Raw genomic sequence first — 14,130 nt, forward strand, 5'->3', positions numbered from 1 at the left:
AGAGAGAGTAAGACATGATCCGGTTTCCAGACAGCAACGTGGAATGTGAGGCTACCTGTTGCACCTGGCATCCCCTGGCCTCCTCCTACCTCCTGCTCTTTCTTCCTACAGAGAGGAGCTGATGACCTCATCCTCCTTTGACAGCCTGGAGGTCCTCTTAGATTCCTTTGGACCAGTCCGTGATTGCAGCAAGGATAATGGGGGCTGCAGTAAGAACTTCCGTTGCATCTCAGATCGCAAGCTGGACTCCACTGGTTGCGTGGTATGTCTGCCCTGTCGAGCTTGTAATTTCAGAGAGAGGGGCCACAGGATAAGACACAATGCAGTTAGAGTTGAAAGCATACTGTGAGTAAAAGAGAGGGTCAAGATTGATTCCTCCCTAGTTGTAACTACTGTCTAGTCTACATTATGAATTTTCTTTTGACAGAGATGAGGTATGTATGGAGTCATTTAATCAAGAGGTATTTATGGAGCACCTACTGTGTGTACTATATCCTAGGAAAACGTCATGAACTGTATGGCATGGTTCTTTCTTGCCAGCCTCGCGCTCTAGTTGGTGAGGGATCCCCTCAAACAATTTGAGAACGAATTAACTGCTTCGTAGTATACTATTGACTCTAATAGGAAATAGACTGCATTTACTATAGCAGGAAATTCTAGAAGAAACCTACCTTTGCCAAGAATCAAATTACATTGACTATAATAGGAAGTTTTAGAAGACACATACCTAAGGCCAGAATGATGAAAGAAGTAAGTTATGCCAGGAATGGTAGAGAAAAAATAGAAATAGGTCCTCTTTGAGACCATAGCAATGAAGTCCTGCTTCCCCAAATGTGGTTTTCTACTTTATCGGCTATATGGACTTTCGCTACGTGTAAACTATGTGATGCTATGAACTAGGAAGACTATTTGGGTTAGAGTGGACCAAGCTATCTCCCATGCCATGGATATGAAGATTGAGGGACCCACGCAAGTAAATGGAGGCAGGAGCAGATGGGCAAGGCTTCAGCTCCTGGGGCCTTTCTATTAGTCATTTTCATGCCCATCAACACTTATTGTCAGGTTTCAGCCTTCCCTTCTTTTGAGGGCGGAATGATGCAATCCTGACAGAGAGGAGAGGGAATGGGGCAGAGAAGAAAGGCAGGAAAGCCATACACAAAGTTGGCATAAAAGAGAGGAAGAGGTGATTCACTGAGACACGTCGTTATGCAGGGTTTCCGGGCAGAGCTGGAGACTATATGGAGCCTCATCTTGCTTCCCAGTCTGACAGCTGTGCTCTTGTAAAGGGGCCCAGAGCAGGGGCAAGCTGTGAGGATGCTGGGGCCAATTCCATCTTTCACACCCCCTACTTCCGTGTCTCTGAGCACCTGTCCAGGGAGCTATTCTCCATCAAAGATGGATACGTACCTGGGTCCAGAGTACGACTCTCTCAGCCCAAAGGCCTCCCCAGACTTTCACAGATTGGGCAGCAGTTGGCAGGAGCCTGATTCCTCTGAGAAGGGACAGAAGAAAAAGAAAAGAAAATGGAAAGAGAGAGGGCTGAGGGGCAGGGAGGCAGAGGACCTGGCCGGTCCATCAAAAGGAAGGGAAGACAGAACAGAGAGGACTACCAGGAAAACACAAAGAAAAGTGCTCTTTAGGTCGTGTCTTCCAAAGGCAGCCAGGAGGTGAGTCGATGTCCCAGGTACTCCCCTTCCTATAGCTAGTCTGCTTTCAGATGTCTTATGCAATGAGCTTCCCAACCGGCTCCCTCAGGAGACAATTTCACTGTCTAATGGAGTTCCCAGCTGAGACACATTTTTTAAAAACTATTCAACCTGCATGTCTTCATCCAGATTTCAGCCTTTCCTTCCTTGCTGCTCTCTCGGGTGGGTCATTATAAGTACTGAAACACTGTGTGTGCACATGTAAACACCCCTCCCCTACCACCCTCATACGAGTTTGAGCATGCCCGCACGTGCACACACGGGCACATGGATATATTCCCCATCTCTTCCCACTTCTCTGCCCTTTCTCTGAGCCCCTCAGGGTTTGCCTTCTGTTGGTGATCCCAGCCCCTTTTAGTTGGCGTATTGCCGTGCTGATGTATTCTGGTACTTTTAAGACCGTGCTCTGTGAGACGGAGCTTGCAGGAATAGTTCCGATGAATATGCATTTGCAATAAGGCCGCTGCATTTGTGAATCGGAGCCACTGCAGAAGTCACCCAATTGTACCAGCACTTGGCATTAGCATAGGACTTTGAAGTCACTGGCCCATGTGGCTCTTGGAGGGAGAAGGGGGCCGGGCCCATTCAACCGACTGTTTCTCATTGGCTGGGAAGCACGGGATCCCTGAGGCAGGAGGACTGGGGCTTGAGAGCTGACGGGCCACCTCATAATCTTGTGACCCTACTGAGAAAATCTTGACGTTGCGCCTGATCTGATTCCGCTGGGCATCGGTACCATCCCGCAGCCTTGGTGCGTTAGCCCAGGGGTTCCGTGTCATCTGGAGGAGGACCGGGGACAAGGGCATCAGCTGCAGCACCTGCAGTGTGGAGAGAATCGGGCTCCCTTCCTCCTTCCATCCACATCAACCCTGACATTCAGTTCTCTGAGTGTCGAACTGAGAGGCTTCCCTGGAAAGGCATATGCTTATGAAAGAAGAGGAGGCACTCAGAGCACGCTGGCCCTTAATGAACCTGGGAGAGGGACAGAGATGCGGGAAGGGACAGGTTCGACCGCATATTTTCCTGACTGAGTTCAAGCCAGACAGGTGGGCTTGGTCCACATCAGCTGCTCAACCTTCCTTCTTTCTAGGAAGGCAGGACACGTCTCTCTGTTATGCATGGACTCCCACAGGGTTAATTGCTACCCAGTTAATTGCCCTGTTATTTATGTAGTCTCTGGGGACAGGAAACAAATACCCGTGAAAGGCATAGCCCTGTACCAGCCTCAGTCACTCTGTTCCAAACTAGACCACTCTCCAACGGCGGGATTGCTGGACGTTTAGATGATTCCTGGAGCAGAGGTCCGCCCCCTACCGCGGACAACAGGTCTTGCTCCTACCCGTTGTCCTTACTGTGCCAGGGTGGGAGCAGTGGTCCCCACCTGCACAGCACAGGAGTGCCCGTTCTCTGTTCTGTGGAGCCCCAGGGGGTCCAGCAGAGTCCATGTGTTAGTGACCTATTGCTGCTGTAACAAATTACCACAGGTTTGATGGCCTAAAACAGCAGCCATTTTATTATCTTACAGCTCAATAGGTGAGAATCCAATTCCGTGTCCCTGGGCTGATATGAAGGTGTCAGCAGGGCTGCCTTCCTTTCTAGCGGCTCTGTTCCTGGTCTTTTCCAGCTTCTAGAGGCTGCCCGCATTTTGGGGGCTCATGGTCCCCTTCCTCCATCTTTAAAGCCAGCTATATTGCATTTTCCTGACCATTCTGTAGGACATCTTCTCTCTCTTCTCTTCTGTCCTCCCTCTTCCACTTTTAAGGAGTCTTGTGATTACATTGAGCTCACCTGGTTAACCCAGGATCATCTCCTCATCTCAAGAGCCTTAACTTGATCTGCAAAGCCCGTTTTGTCACAGGTTCCAGGGATTATGTCACAGGCATCCTTGGTGCCATCAGTGGGAGACAGCAGTGGGAAGTGGAGGAGCCTTGGTGGGTAGGACTCTAGTCTCCTCTCTCCCAGCTTTAACCAGAGCATCTTGATTCTTACCAAGCCTACCTATTGAGGTTTGATATAAAACCGTATTTGAAGTTTGAAAATGATTTCCAACACTATAAAACTATTTTTAAAAAATTATAAAAATGGAAAGCCTGTGCTCTAATGCTTCTTCCTTATCTTCACACTCATCCTGACAGTGACCCCCCAGAATGCCTTCTGCTATGGGAGGTGTCTGCACATCCTTAGGTGAGCAGACTGTGGCCTCGGAAGGTGAGAGGTCTGCTGTCCTGCTTTCTCATGTATTGAACACATGACCTTCCTTGCCAGAGCATTATGCTCTAATGAGCACTGAATTACCCAGCAACCCTGCCGCCCTTCTGTCCACTTGCTCTCCACAGTGGTTTCCCACAGAATGTGTCATTTCACCTCTACTGGAGCGCAGATGTGCGGAGACCATTACAGATGACCGTCTCTGGTTCTCTCTGTAGGACAGTAAGCAGAAGGCTCTGCCTCAGAAGCTTTCAGAGAAGTGGGGGCAGGAAGCTGAAATAGAAATTTAATTCCATCAGACTTCTCCCCCTTGCTCCTGCGTGGCTTGGGCTTACATGTCAAAGCCCATCAAACAGCCGGGGAAATCATTATTTATGAAAAGAATAAGACTGCCGTGTTGTAAAGAAGAACCTATTTCGAGTAGGACTTATGGTTGCATGTCTCGTGAGTCATCCAGGTAAGGCAAGGCAGGCTCGGCTGTAGAACGTTGTTCCTCTTCTCCCAGGGGCCCTGAATACACTCCTGTGTCCATCAGTCATACGCATCTGCCAACAGAGCTTCCACCTCATAATCTGGAACTGAGGTGTGTGTGTCTCAGGCTGAGTAAGATTTGACTAGACTCCTAAGTAATTAATCAACCAAAAATCATTGGTAGAAACAGAGGGGAAAGACAGTGAAGAAAAGGAATTGAATGGCGAGAATCATTTAAATCTCATTAGCACATTATGCTTGAGACCAGTGATAAGTCAAGAAGCCATGAGCATCACATGAAAGATGATTAACCTTGTGTATTTTAGGGGTCACTGAAATATGAGCTCATATATTAGACTTTCTTGATGGGTAAGGGTTGTTGCCATAATAAATGGAGTTTTCTTCCTGGGACTGCTAAATGTAACCTATGCAAAGAGGGGTTAATGTCTGACCTTGGGGCTTAATCCTGAGCAAACAGTTCTCTTTTAAGGAAGAAGTGAAGGGATTGTCCACAAGCCGGGAGAAGAGAATGGCCAGCACTTGCAGAGGGAAACTACAAGCTCCTCCTGGAGGCCAGATTTCTCTCCTGACAACTGGTCTCTAGCTGCAAATACTTCTAGGAAGAGGCCATGATTTGGAGCGTATAGTTTCTTTGTGTTTAGATATAGATTTTGAGGAGCTCAACCTGTGACTATAACAGCACATGAAACATTCAGGCAAAAACAAAAGCAAATTTATACCGTGGGAAACTTGATTGATTAGACTCCTTGGGGATGGGAGTTCTGGTTCAGCAAGGGTTAAGAAGAAAACTCTATTTTTGGTTTCAGCTTCCTTTTTTTGAAATCTTTCAAAAATGTTTTACTCTGAACTGCAGCCCAAGTAAGTTACAGTTCAGTAAAGATAATTGCATCTTTTTTAGTGATTGAGGATCTTGTCTTGCTTTCAAGGTCATTGCTCTGGACAGTTTGCAGTGTTTTGTCCTATAAATATATGCACCCATAATACAGTGTGTGTGTGTGTGTGTGTGTGTGTGTGTGAAGAGAAGGGGAGAGAGAGAATATTAGGCTGGATCTAGAAATCCATAATTGATTCCAGAATGTACTCAAGCAATTGCCTAAGACAGTTGAACAAACAAACAACAGATCTATGGGATTGCTTTATTTTGTTGACACATTGACTTTATTCTTTAGCAATTCCAAAGATCCAGCTTTTCTCACACTTGAGAAGCAGTATGCCAGAGTGGAAGGGACACAAATGAACACTGGGGTCAGAGAGAACTAGGTCCAAATTCTGATTCTGCCATTTTCCACGTCTGACCTTAAACAAGTTACTACTAATCTTTCTGAGTCTAAGTCTGTTCACTTATAAAATAAGGGGAAAAAAGTCTAATTGTGAGATTGAAGATAATTTATGTAGATTGTCCTGCACATGGAATTGCTTAATTCCCAATAGCTGTTGTTATTATTTTTAGCTTTACTTAAGAGAAAAGAAATCCAACTTGGACAAGGCCGCTGTCTTCTTTCCAAATCTCCTACAAAAGGGTAAACATCAGGTGGTCCAATCTGGCACAGTGATGGTTATCTAGACACCAGGGCCAGACAAGATGTGGATGTGCCAGGTTTGGGGGTTCTGGAACAAAGCCTGCTCGGGTTTCATTTGGTGACGTCTTTGTCGAATATCACGCTTGATGGGGCATTCTGAAAAGAAAGCAGGTGGTTGAGAAGATGGCTAGTGACTGAGATGGCTAAGCTGGTACCAGGGTTGAAACCACGTGAGGTGGGAATAACAGAAGCGCTGGCTTTGTCTCTACTTTGATGGCTCTTCTCAAGCTTTATAGAAGGAAAAAAGAACTCATGGCAACCAGTGCAGCCCATTTAATTCCAGTCAAACTTCTGTGTTTCAATACCCACCATGTCCATGCCTGGGCAGCTTCACAGCGGTGAAGCCAGCTCCCTTCTGGTCGCACATCTGGCCTAACAGCTGGGTGGCCAAGAAAGTGGGTGCGTGGAGGGGGCTAAAGAAATGTGGGGTGCAATCCTCAGCCGCCTCATTGGCTCGTTTACCATCATCTGAAACATCTGGGTGTGTACAGCATGAGGCAGCCCTTGGAAACATCCTTAAATGCTGTCACCTTCCAGCACTCCAGCTGGCTCCCTGGGGAGAAAAGGGATGGACCAGGCTGAGAGCCTGGCAGGCTCATGGTGGGGGGGCATTTGTTTGGGAAATTGTAGAATTAGTGTCAGCAAACAGTGCCCATCCTGCTGTGATCTTCAGTTGGGAAGCATGGCGAGAGGGGAGGTGAGTTTTCAGAGGCATACCTGTGACAGCTCCAGGCTACTAGGCCAAGGTGCTTGGCAACCAGGAGCTAGAGCCAGACAGGCAGCAGCGCAGGAGAGGAGGTGTTTAACACCGTTCTACCGAGTTTTAAAAGGCTCTTTTTGCTGTTTGGTTTTAGTTTTGGAGGAGTGTTTTAGCTAGCTGACAGTAGGTGTATAGCAGTCACTAAAATCAGGTCAGATCTACACAGACCCCCAGCTGTGCCCCATATAAGCTGCTGGACCCTGGGCAAGTTATCTTTCCCCTTCCAGCCTGTTGGAAGGGATCAGCAGCAATGTAAACGTGGAGTATTGTTTTGCATTGGCTTTTAGATGGAATCCAGTGCAGTGAGAAGTTCATGCGTTAATTGGCAGTGTTAACAGTTTCCAGGTCTATTAAATGAGGATAATACAGGGTGCTGTGAGATGAATACCGAAAGCACATAGCCTAGCGCCCGGCTACTAGTAAGCGTTCAGTCAACAGTGACTGTTGTGGGAGAACCTGATTGTGCTGTGAGCTGGTGATGGTGCAGCCCGCCAAGGTTTCAGGTGCGGTCCTGCCGTGATCAGCCATGGGACGTTAGGGAGGTTAAGCTTTCTGCGCCCCCGTTTCTTCACGTGTAAAATGAGGATGATCAGCCCGCTTACCTTATGGGATGCTGTGAGGGTTGCGTGAGTAAGACGCAGGAATATTAGACACTGCCTGGCTCGTCGTGGATCCCCTGTGAATGTTCCAACTGCTCACCGAGCCTTTTCATCTTGCCTGGGACCTGACTGATTATTTCTTCCTGCATTATCTCTTCTGCTGTCATTCTTGGGTAGTTTATTGAGGACGTGGTGGTACAGAAAAGCTCAGTGTTTTACACTGAGTGTCCAGGGAACTGGGATAAAGCCCAAACCCAAGTATGGCACCTGTGGGTGCTCATGTAGCAGGTACCCTGGTCTGTGCATCTTCCTCAGGGCATCCTTGAGGTGGGAAGGTCATGAGTACCGCCACTCTCACTAGGAGAGAGTGGCTCCGTCCAAGGTCACAGAGAAAGTCCACTTCTGCTGCCGGCTGGCAGCCCTGGCTCAGTCCGCTTCCTCCAACATTGCCATCCGGTACCAATGTTGACAAAGTGCTTTGGACGTCAAAAATAAAGTCCTATTAATCCTAAGTGCAAACAGCAGCACCCCCTTCCCCTAGCCCAAAGGAGTCTCTTCTAATGCATTTTAATTCAGGCCCATCACTTCCGCTCTCCTGCCCGCCTGAGGCCCAACAGGGAGGCCAGCACACCTCGGCCCTGTCTTGCTGCGATGCTCCCTTCCAGCCTGCTGGTAGGAATCAGCTTTAATGCAAATGTGTGTGATCTGTGCCCAGAGAGAAGAAGCGAGATGTCAGAAAAGGTCACTTGCTTTTATAGGGAGTCCAGCATAGTGGGAAACTCGTGCATTACTTACCAATGTTGATGGTTTCAAGGCTGAATGCTAAAAATAGGCATCAGTGGTTACATTCTGGTTCCCAGAGAACCCAGGTCCCGGGTTCACCCACCTGTGTGGATGCTTTCTGATTGTGCCAGTGCCCATCCGGACTCAGCCCCATGAAGGACAGCTCTGGTTGCTATGACCGCCACATCGGGGTGGACTGCTCTGATGGCTTCAACGGTGGCTGTGAGCAGCTGTGTCTGCAGCAGATGGCGCCCTTCCCGGATGACCCCGCCGTGTACAACATCCTCATGTTCTGCGGGTGAGTTGAACTGCCCATGAGGCCACCGGGCTTACTGGGATGAGGGACTTTCAGGAAAGTAAACGGATGTGAACCGGTCACTCTAGGCCAGCCCCTAGGCTCTGAGGAAAGAGCCTGCAGGACTGGAAAAGGGGTATTTTTAAAGTCAGAGTTGGAAGGACCCTTAGGGGAAATCTAGTGTCACCACTGAAAATGAGGAAACTGACCTAGGGGTTTACCTAAATCATTGCCTGCTCACACCAGAATTTCCAAACTGTGTTTGTGGTGCTATGTTGATTGTTTTGTGACAAAAGGATTCCACGGTCCAAAAGCTTGGGAAAGATGGTGTGAAACTAATCAATTATCAAGGAAGGGACTTGCTGGATTGTTGCCGAAAGCCAGTGCCTGCTGCATAGTCGTGAGAAGATTATTCAGTGGACTCATAATGTTATTTTATTGTATTTCATTTTATTTTCTTTCTTTGCAAGTGGCAATTTTCCTGTTTAGTTTCTTGTAAAATCCCATTCCATAAATGGAAGCTTGATCTCAATTTTAAAGTCTCCATAATGTCATCGTTATGGTTGACCCACTTCAATTAATGAGGTAAATTCAGCCAAAGTTGCATAGAGTTTATTTATTTAATAAACATGTATTTGAGCACCCACCTTGTGCAGACAACCTAGTTAGGTGTCAGATATAGGAGACACAGTAGGATGTGAGATCTGGTCTCCTCTCTCTCAGAGGAGTTTACGATGGGATGTGCGGCCACGAGCACAAAGGAGGATGGGGGAGATGGCAGTGTGAAAGGACAAGTTGTCAAGATGCTCAGGATGGACTAAGAAGGAGCCAGCCAAATTTAAAATTCTTTCCAGAAACACTGTGTTATGGCTCAAGGAAGGAACCACTTTATCTTGTCCCAGACCTAAGCTGGTGCCATAAAGTCCTTTGTGGGTCTCAAATCAGGTCTGTTGCCTGGACTAATACAGTAGGTCCCTAACTGGACTTTCTTTCCTATTTCATCAGAATTTGGTACCCATGTACCTTTAGCACTCTCCAAGCCACTATATATAGCCTGCCAAAAGAAATCCTTGATTTTTGAGGTTCTTTAGAAAGACCAAATCACATGCACTTATAATTAAAGAGCTCTGCTCACACCTGTTCACACGATATGTAAACGGTGAATGGGGAAAACAAAGTTACATTAACATAGGCTTCATTTGTACCTCTGCTAATGACGATAGCAGCATTTAATGAGCACCTACTATAGGCTAGGCACAACATAAGTTCTTTGAGTTCAGTATCTCACTTAATCTTCTCAGTAACCCAACAAAGCAGCTACTGTTTTTCTCACTTTTACAGATGTGGAGTTCAATCAGCTAATTCAAGGTAACCCACTAAAGGGCGGTGTAATTGCCATGATAATATTGCTTCTCACCACTTAAAACTATGATAATTTGTTCCTCTATATAGAACAGAGGTCTTTATCTTATTGCAACAATTGCTATAGATAGCAATAAATGATGTGTTCTAATGTCATGAACATCTATAAATTCCAAATTTGGTATGTTTCTAAGGAGAGACCCAAATTAAATCAATATGCTTTTAAAATGACAGCTTTATCAAAGCCGTTCTTACTTGAACGAACAAATAATGTTCTTCTCACTATAACTACAAATAAAGTCCAATTAATGACTTACGGGTTATTGACCCATATCTACCAACATCAGTATTGCTCTTCCATTAGAGTAACTGCACATGTTTAATGGGGAGGATATCAAGGAGGTGTCCACACAACATGCCCTAACATCTCTTTAGTTCAGGAATGCTACTCTGAATTAAGGGGGAGTTAATCTTATGTTTGGATATATTCAAACAGAGCACAGCAGCAAGATGATCAATCTTTTTAATTTCTTAGCTGACTTGTCACAGGACCAGGTTAGAAGGTTATTAATTTCTTAAGCACAGTGTCATTCTTTTTGCTGCCTAATTACCCTCCAAACAAATGCAGGGTCTGGCCATGTAGATTGTTCTGGAGAAAGACTCTAGAATACTTTGGATTTAAATGTGTTAACTCATTTATAAGCTTATATCCAGTGATTCTTACTCAGACCTATCTGGGAAGTCCTACACTTATTAGAGGAGAAAGAACTGCAAAGCTCTGGAGGCACTTATCCGCGAAGGAAAGGTGAGAGGCTCTGTATGATCACATAATGCAAGAAGACTCCGTTTATAGACCTAAGAAGCTGAGTTATATAGGGGACAAAATCAAATCAGGATACTCATAATCTCTGGCTATCCAACATTCTCCCAAGGCATTTTTTTTCCAATCTGTTGGGTTGCGTTGGCTGCATGGCTCATTGATGGAATAACTTCTTATCTTGAGCTTTCCACCATGCTAGGTGCATCGAGGATTACAAGCTTGGTGTAGATGGACGCTCTTGCCAGCTCATCACAGAGACCTGTCCAGAGGGAGGTGACTGTGGGGAAAGCAGAGAGCTCCCCATGAACCAGACCCTCTTTGGGGAGATGTTCTTTGGTTACAACAACCATTCCAAGGAAGTGGCTGCTGGACAGGTGCTGAAAGGAACATTCAGGTGAACCCCACGTCCATAGCACTGGTTATTCAGGGCTGTTGATGGATCTCTTCTCTGATGGGTCTTAAAGTCAGCATAAAGTCTTGTATCTTGGATCCAGGTAACTGTGACCCTAAAAGGATAGGTTATTTTCTCTCCCCTGGTCTTTACTAGGTTCACACTTCTCCTTCCAGAACCCAAGAACCCTGAACAGTAAAGCGTTAAAATAAATTTTTACCTTGCCCAGGCAGAGACTACAAGATTTTCCATGGCAGCCACCACAAAATGCTCAGGTTCTATCATCCCTCTGAGTCTTGGCAAATGAGTCAATCTAGCATAGGTCCTCAATATGGTCCAAGAATCCCTGAGGGTCCCTGAGATCCTCTCAGGGGATATTCAAAGTCCTGCCTTTTCCAACTACAGAGAGGATGGGTTTCCTTCATATACTTCAATCCAAACAATATATTGCAATAAGTTGAATGCAGAGGTGAGAATGCAGCTGTCTTCTATGAAATCAGACATTTAAAAAAACTTGCAAAAAATGTAAAATAATGCCATTTGTCTCATCATTTTTCAAGACATGTTAATATTTAATGGATGTATTATTGTCATCTAAAAATATATCAATAAATATTTTTTAATTTTTTCTTTCAATTTCTAATATGGTAAATGTTGATAGATATAATCTACATAAACAAAAGCTACTTGGGGCCTTCAGTTATTTTTAAGAATGTAAAGGGGGTCTTGAGAACAAAATGTTTCAAACCACTGACTTAGAATACTTCTAGGCAATTCTCCATTTGACCCCTGTCCCTAATCTATCTTAGGTTATTTGAATACATCATCCTCAGAATCCATGCATTTCAGGAGATGATGGTGATGATGATGATGATGATGTTGAAAGTGTTACAATATGGACCAGCAGTTGATAGCAAGCTAGGTCTGGACTCTTACAGGCAAACTGATAGTAAACTTTCGAGCTATTTTTTGGAGTCAGTTGTGTTTTCTGTTACAGACAGTAGACTTTACTAAAATTTCCCCTTTTAGCCTGGGACCTCATTTGCCAATGGCAAGCAGTGAGGTGTCACAATGAATATTGTGGTGGCTTCATTTGCCCAGATCTTCTGGAGAGGGGATCAGGGAGTAGAAACTGGGGTGGGATGGGGGGAAGAATATTCTCGATCTTGTAAGTAGACCTTTTCAGCTGGTTTGTTTCTCATCTCCCTCAGCCCTTGCCCTACTTCTCACACTCGTGTCTTGCTCCAGACATGTACCTTGAGTGGGGTCCAGGGTGAGGGGAAGTTTTTGGTCCACTGTGGGTTGAGACATAGATCGCTCACCAAAGAGTGGCGTTCACTTGAACACTCAGAGATGAACGTCGGCCTCTGTTTCCAGGCAAAACAACTTTGTTCGAGGTTTAGACCAGCAACTGCCAGATGGTCTTGTGGTGGCCACTGTCCCCCTGGAGAATCAGTGCCTGGAGGAAATCTCAGAACCAACCCCGGACCCAGACTTCTTGACTGGTGAGTGTGCCACACACCTTACTTAACTGGCAGAAACAAACAAGCAGCTCCCTGTGATGCTGTGAGCTCAAGACGCTTGACCTTGCTTCTTTTGGTTTCAAAGCCAGTGATTTTCTTGATATGTGATAAAAGCTCAGTCCTAAAACTGAACACTAGTAGGATTATTTGTCAGTGAAACGGCCAATATTATCACATAATTCTCTGCAAAATGGCCATAATAATACCTTTCCCTGCTAGTCTTATTGGGATGCTTTGAAAACAAATGAAATAATAGATATGTAAGAGTTCAGAGTTCTCAGTGGGTTAGAGGAAGTGACTAGGTCACAGCAGAGGTAGAAAGAAGGTAGATTGCTTAGAGCCTAAATATCTGTCATTGGTTCCCCGGCAAGTGCTTCTAGAGCAGTGTGAGAGAGTAGAGAATGCTAGAGCTTTGTTGTCAAACGACCCTGGGTTTGACTCCTGGCTCTGCTACTTTCTAGCTGTGTGACATTAGACAATACAGTCTCTTGGGGTCTCATGGCCCCCATCATAAGATGGGGATCATAACACCTGTCACTCCATGTTGCTTTGAGCCCAATGGCACTCTTCTCCTCGGCTCACTGTGGAACGAAGGTATGGGCTGATTGGGAGAGGCAGGAATACTAGGGGTCATTTCTCCTTTCTGTGCCACTAAAGACCCCCAGTTAGCACCTCCTGGACCAAAGAAGGCATTTTGAAGTGTTCCAGGGACCCTTAAGAGGCAGCCAACCGGGAACTCAGCATCACTTACCAGGAGTCTCGACATGAGCTCTTTCCTTGTCAGCTTTGTTCATTTCTCCATTACTCCTCTCCCTTCTTCATTCTATGTCTTCCTTATTCTAGACCCTTCTCCCCTTTATTTTCCCCTTTTCTGAAGAATAGCTTGAACTGAGTGTAAACCTTTTTCAGATATCAAGTTATGTCCAAAAATTTCGTTTAGACGAGAATGGGATTAGAATTAGGTCTGTCTGAGTTAGTATAGCGTAGTGATCACTAGCTTAGGCTCTGGATCCTGACAGCTAAGCTCAACTCTTCACTGGCCGTGTGATCTTGGACAAGTTACTTACCTTCTCCGTGGCTCAGTTTTTTACCTGTAAAAGTGGATATTATAGTATTATCTTTCTTATAGGATTAGTATGAGGAATAAATATTCATAAAGTTCTAAAAACAGTTCCCGATACATACTGAGATGTATGTTTATTAACTAAATAAATATACCAAGGAAGAAAGAAAATATGAACATTCAAACTACCAAACTGTGCTTTCCTTATAGAAGAAGGAAAGGGGGCAAGGGAGAAAACAATTAGATATATTCTGGACCAGAAATAAATCTCATCGAAATAAGCTGCCTGCTAAAAGATCACACACACACACATACACACACACACAAACCTGAAAAAATTAAAGTGCACCTCTGGGTGTGTCCTGAAAGCCTACGTCTCTAGTGTTTGGCAATCTAGCTTTCTTGTTTCCATGTCATTGGCTGAGAAACACCTGCTGGGTGTGTGTAAAATGCCTTGTAAAGGAGGTGTGAGATGGTGCACAGAAGCAGGACAGGCTCCACACTGCCCATAGACTACCTGGCTTCTGTTTAAAGAGTCACCAGGGCAA

At 45.4% G+C, this 14,130-nt stretch overlaps 1 protein-coding gene across 1 annotated transcript in view; it reads left to right on the plus strand.

Moving 5' to 3' along the window:
* The window catches only part of ASTN1 (astrotactin 1), a 323,825-nt gene that overhangs the window by 224,039 nt on the left and 85,656 nt on the right, over positions 1-14,130 (plus strand). The window contains exons 11-14 of the mRNA XM_024758832.1: positions 112-262; positions 8,260-8,426; positions 10,805-10,999; positions 12,374-12,501. Of these exons, the coding sequence (XP_024614600.1) occupies positions 112-262; positions 8,260-8,426; positions 10,805-10,999; positions 12,374-12,501 (641 nt within the window). The remainder of the gene's footprint in view (positions 1-111; positions 263-8,259; positions 8,427-10,804; positions 11,000-12,373; positions 12,502-14,130) is intronic.

Source organism: Neophocaena asiaeorientalis, unplaced genomic scaffold (genome assembly GCF_003031525.2).
Source record: "Neophocaena asiaeorientalis asiaeorientalis breed wild unplaced genomic scaffold, Neophocaena_asiaeorientalis_V1.1 scaffold182, whole genome shotgun sequence".
In the NCBI taxonomy this organism is placed as follows: Eukaryota; Metazoa; Chordata; class Mammalia; order Artiodactyla; family Phocoenidae; genus Neophocaena; species Neophocaena asiaeorientalis.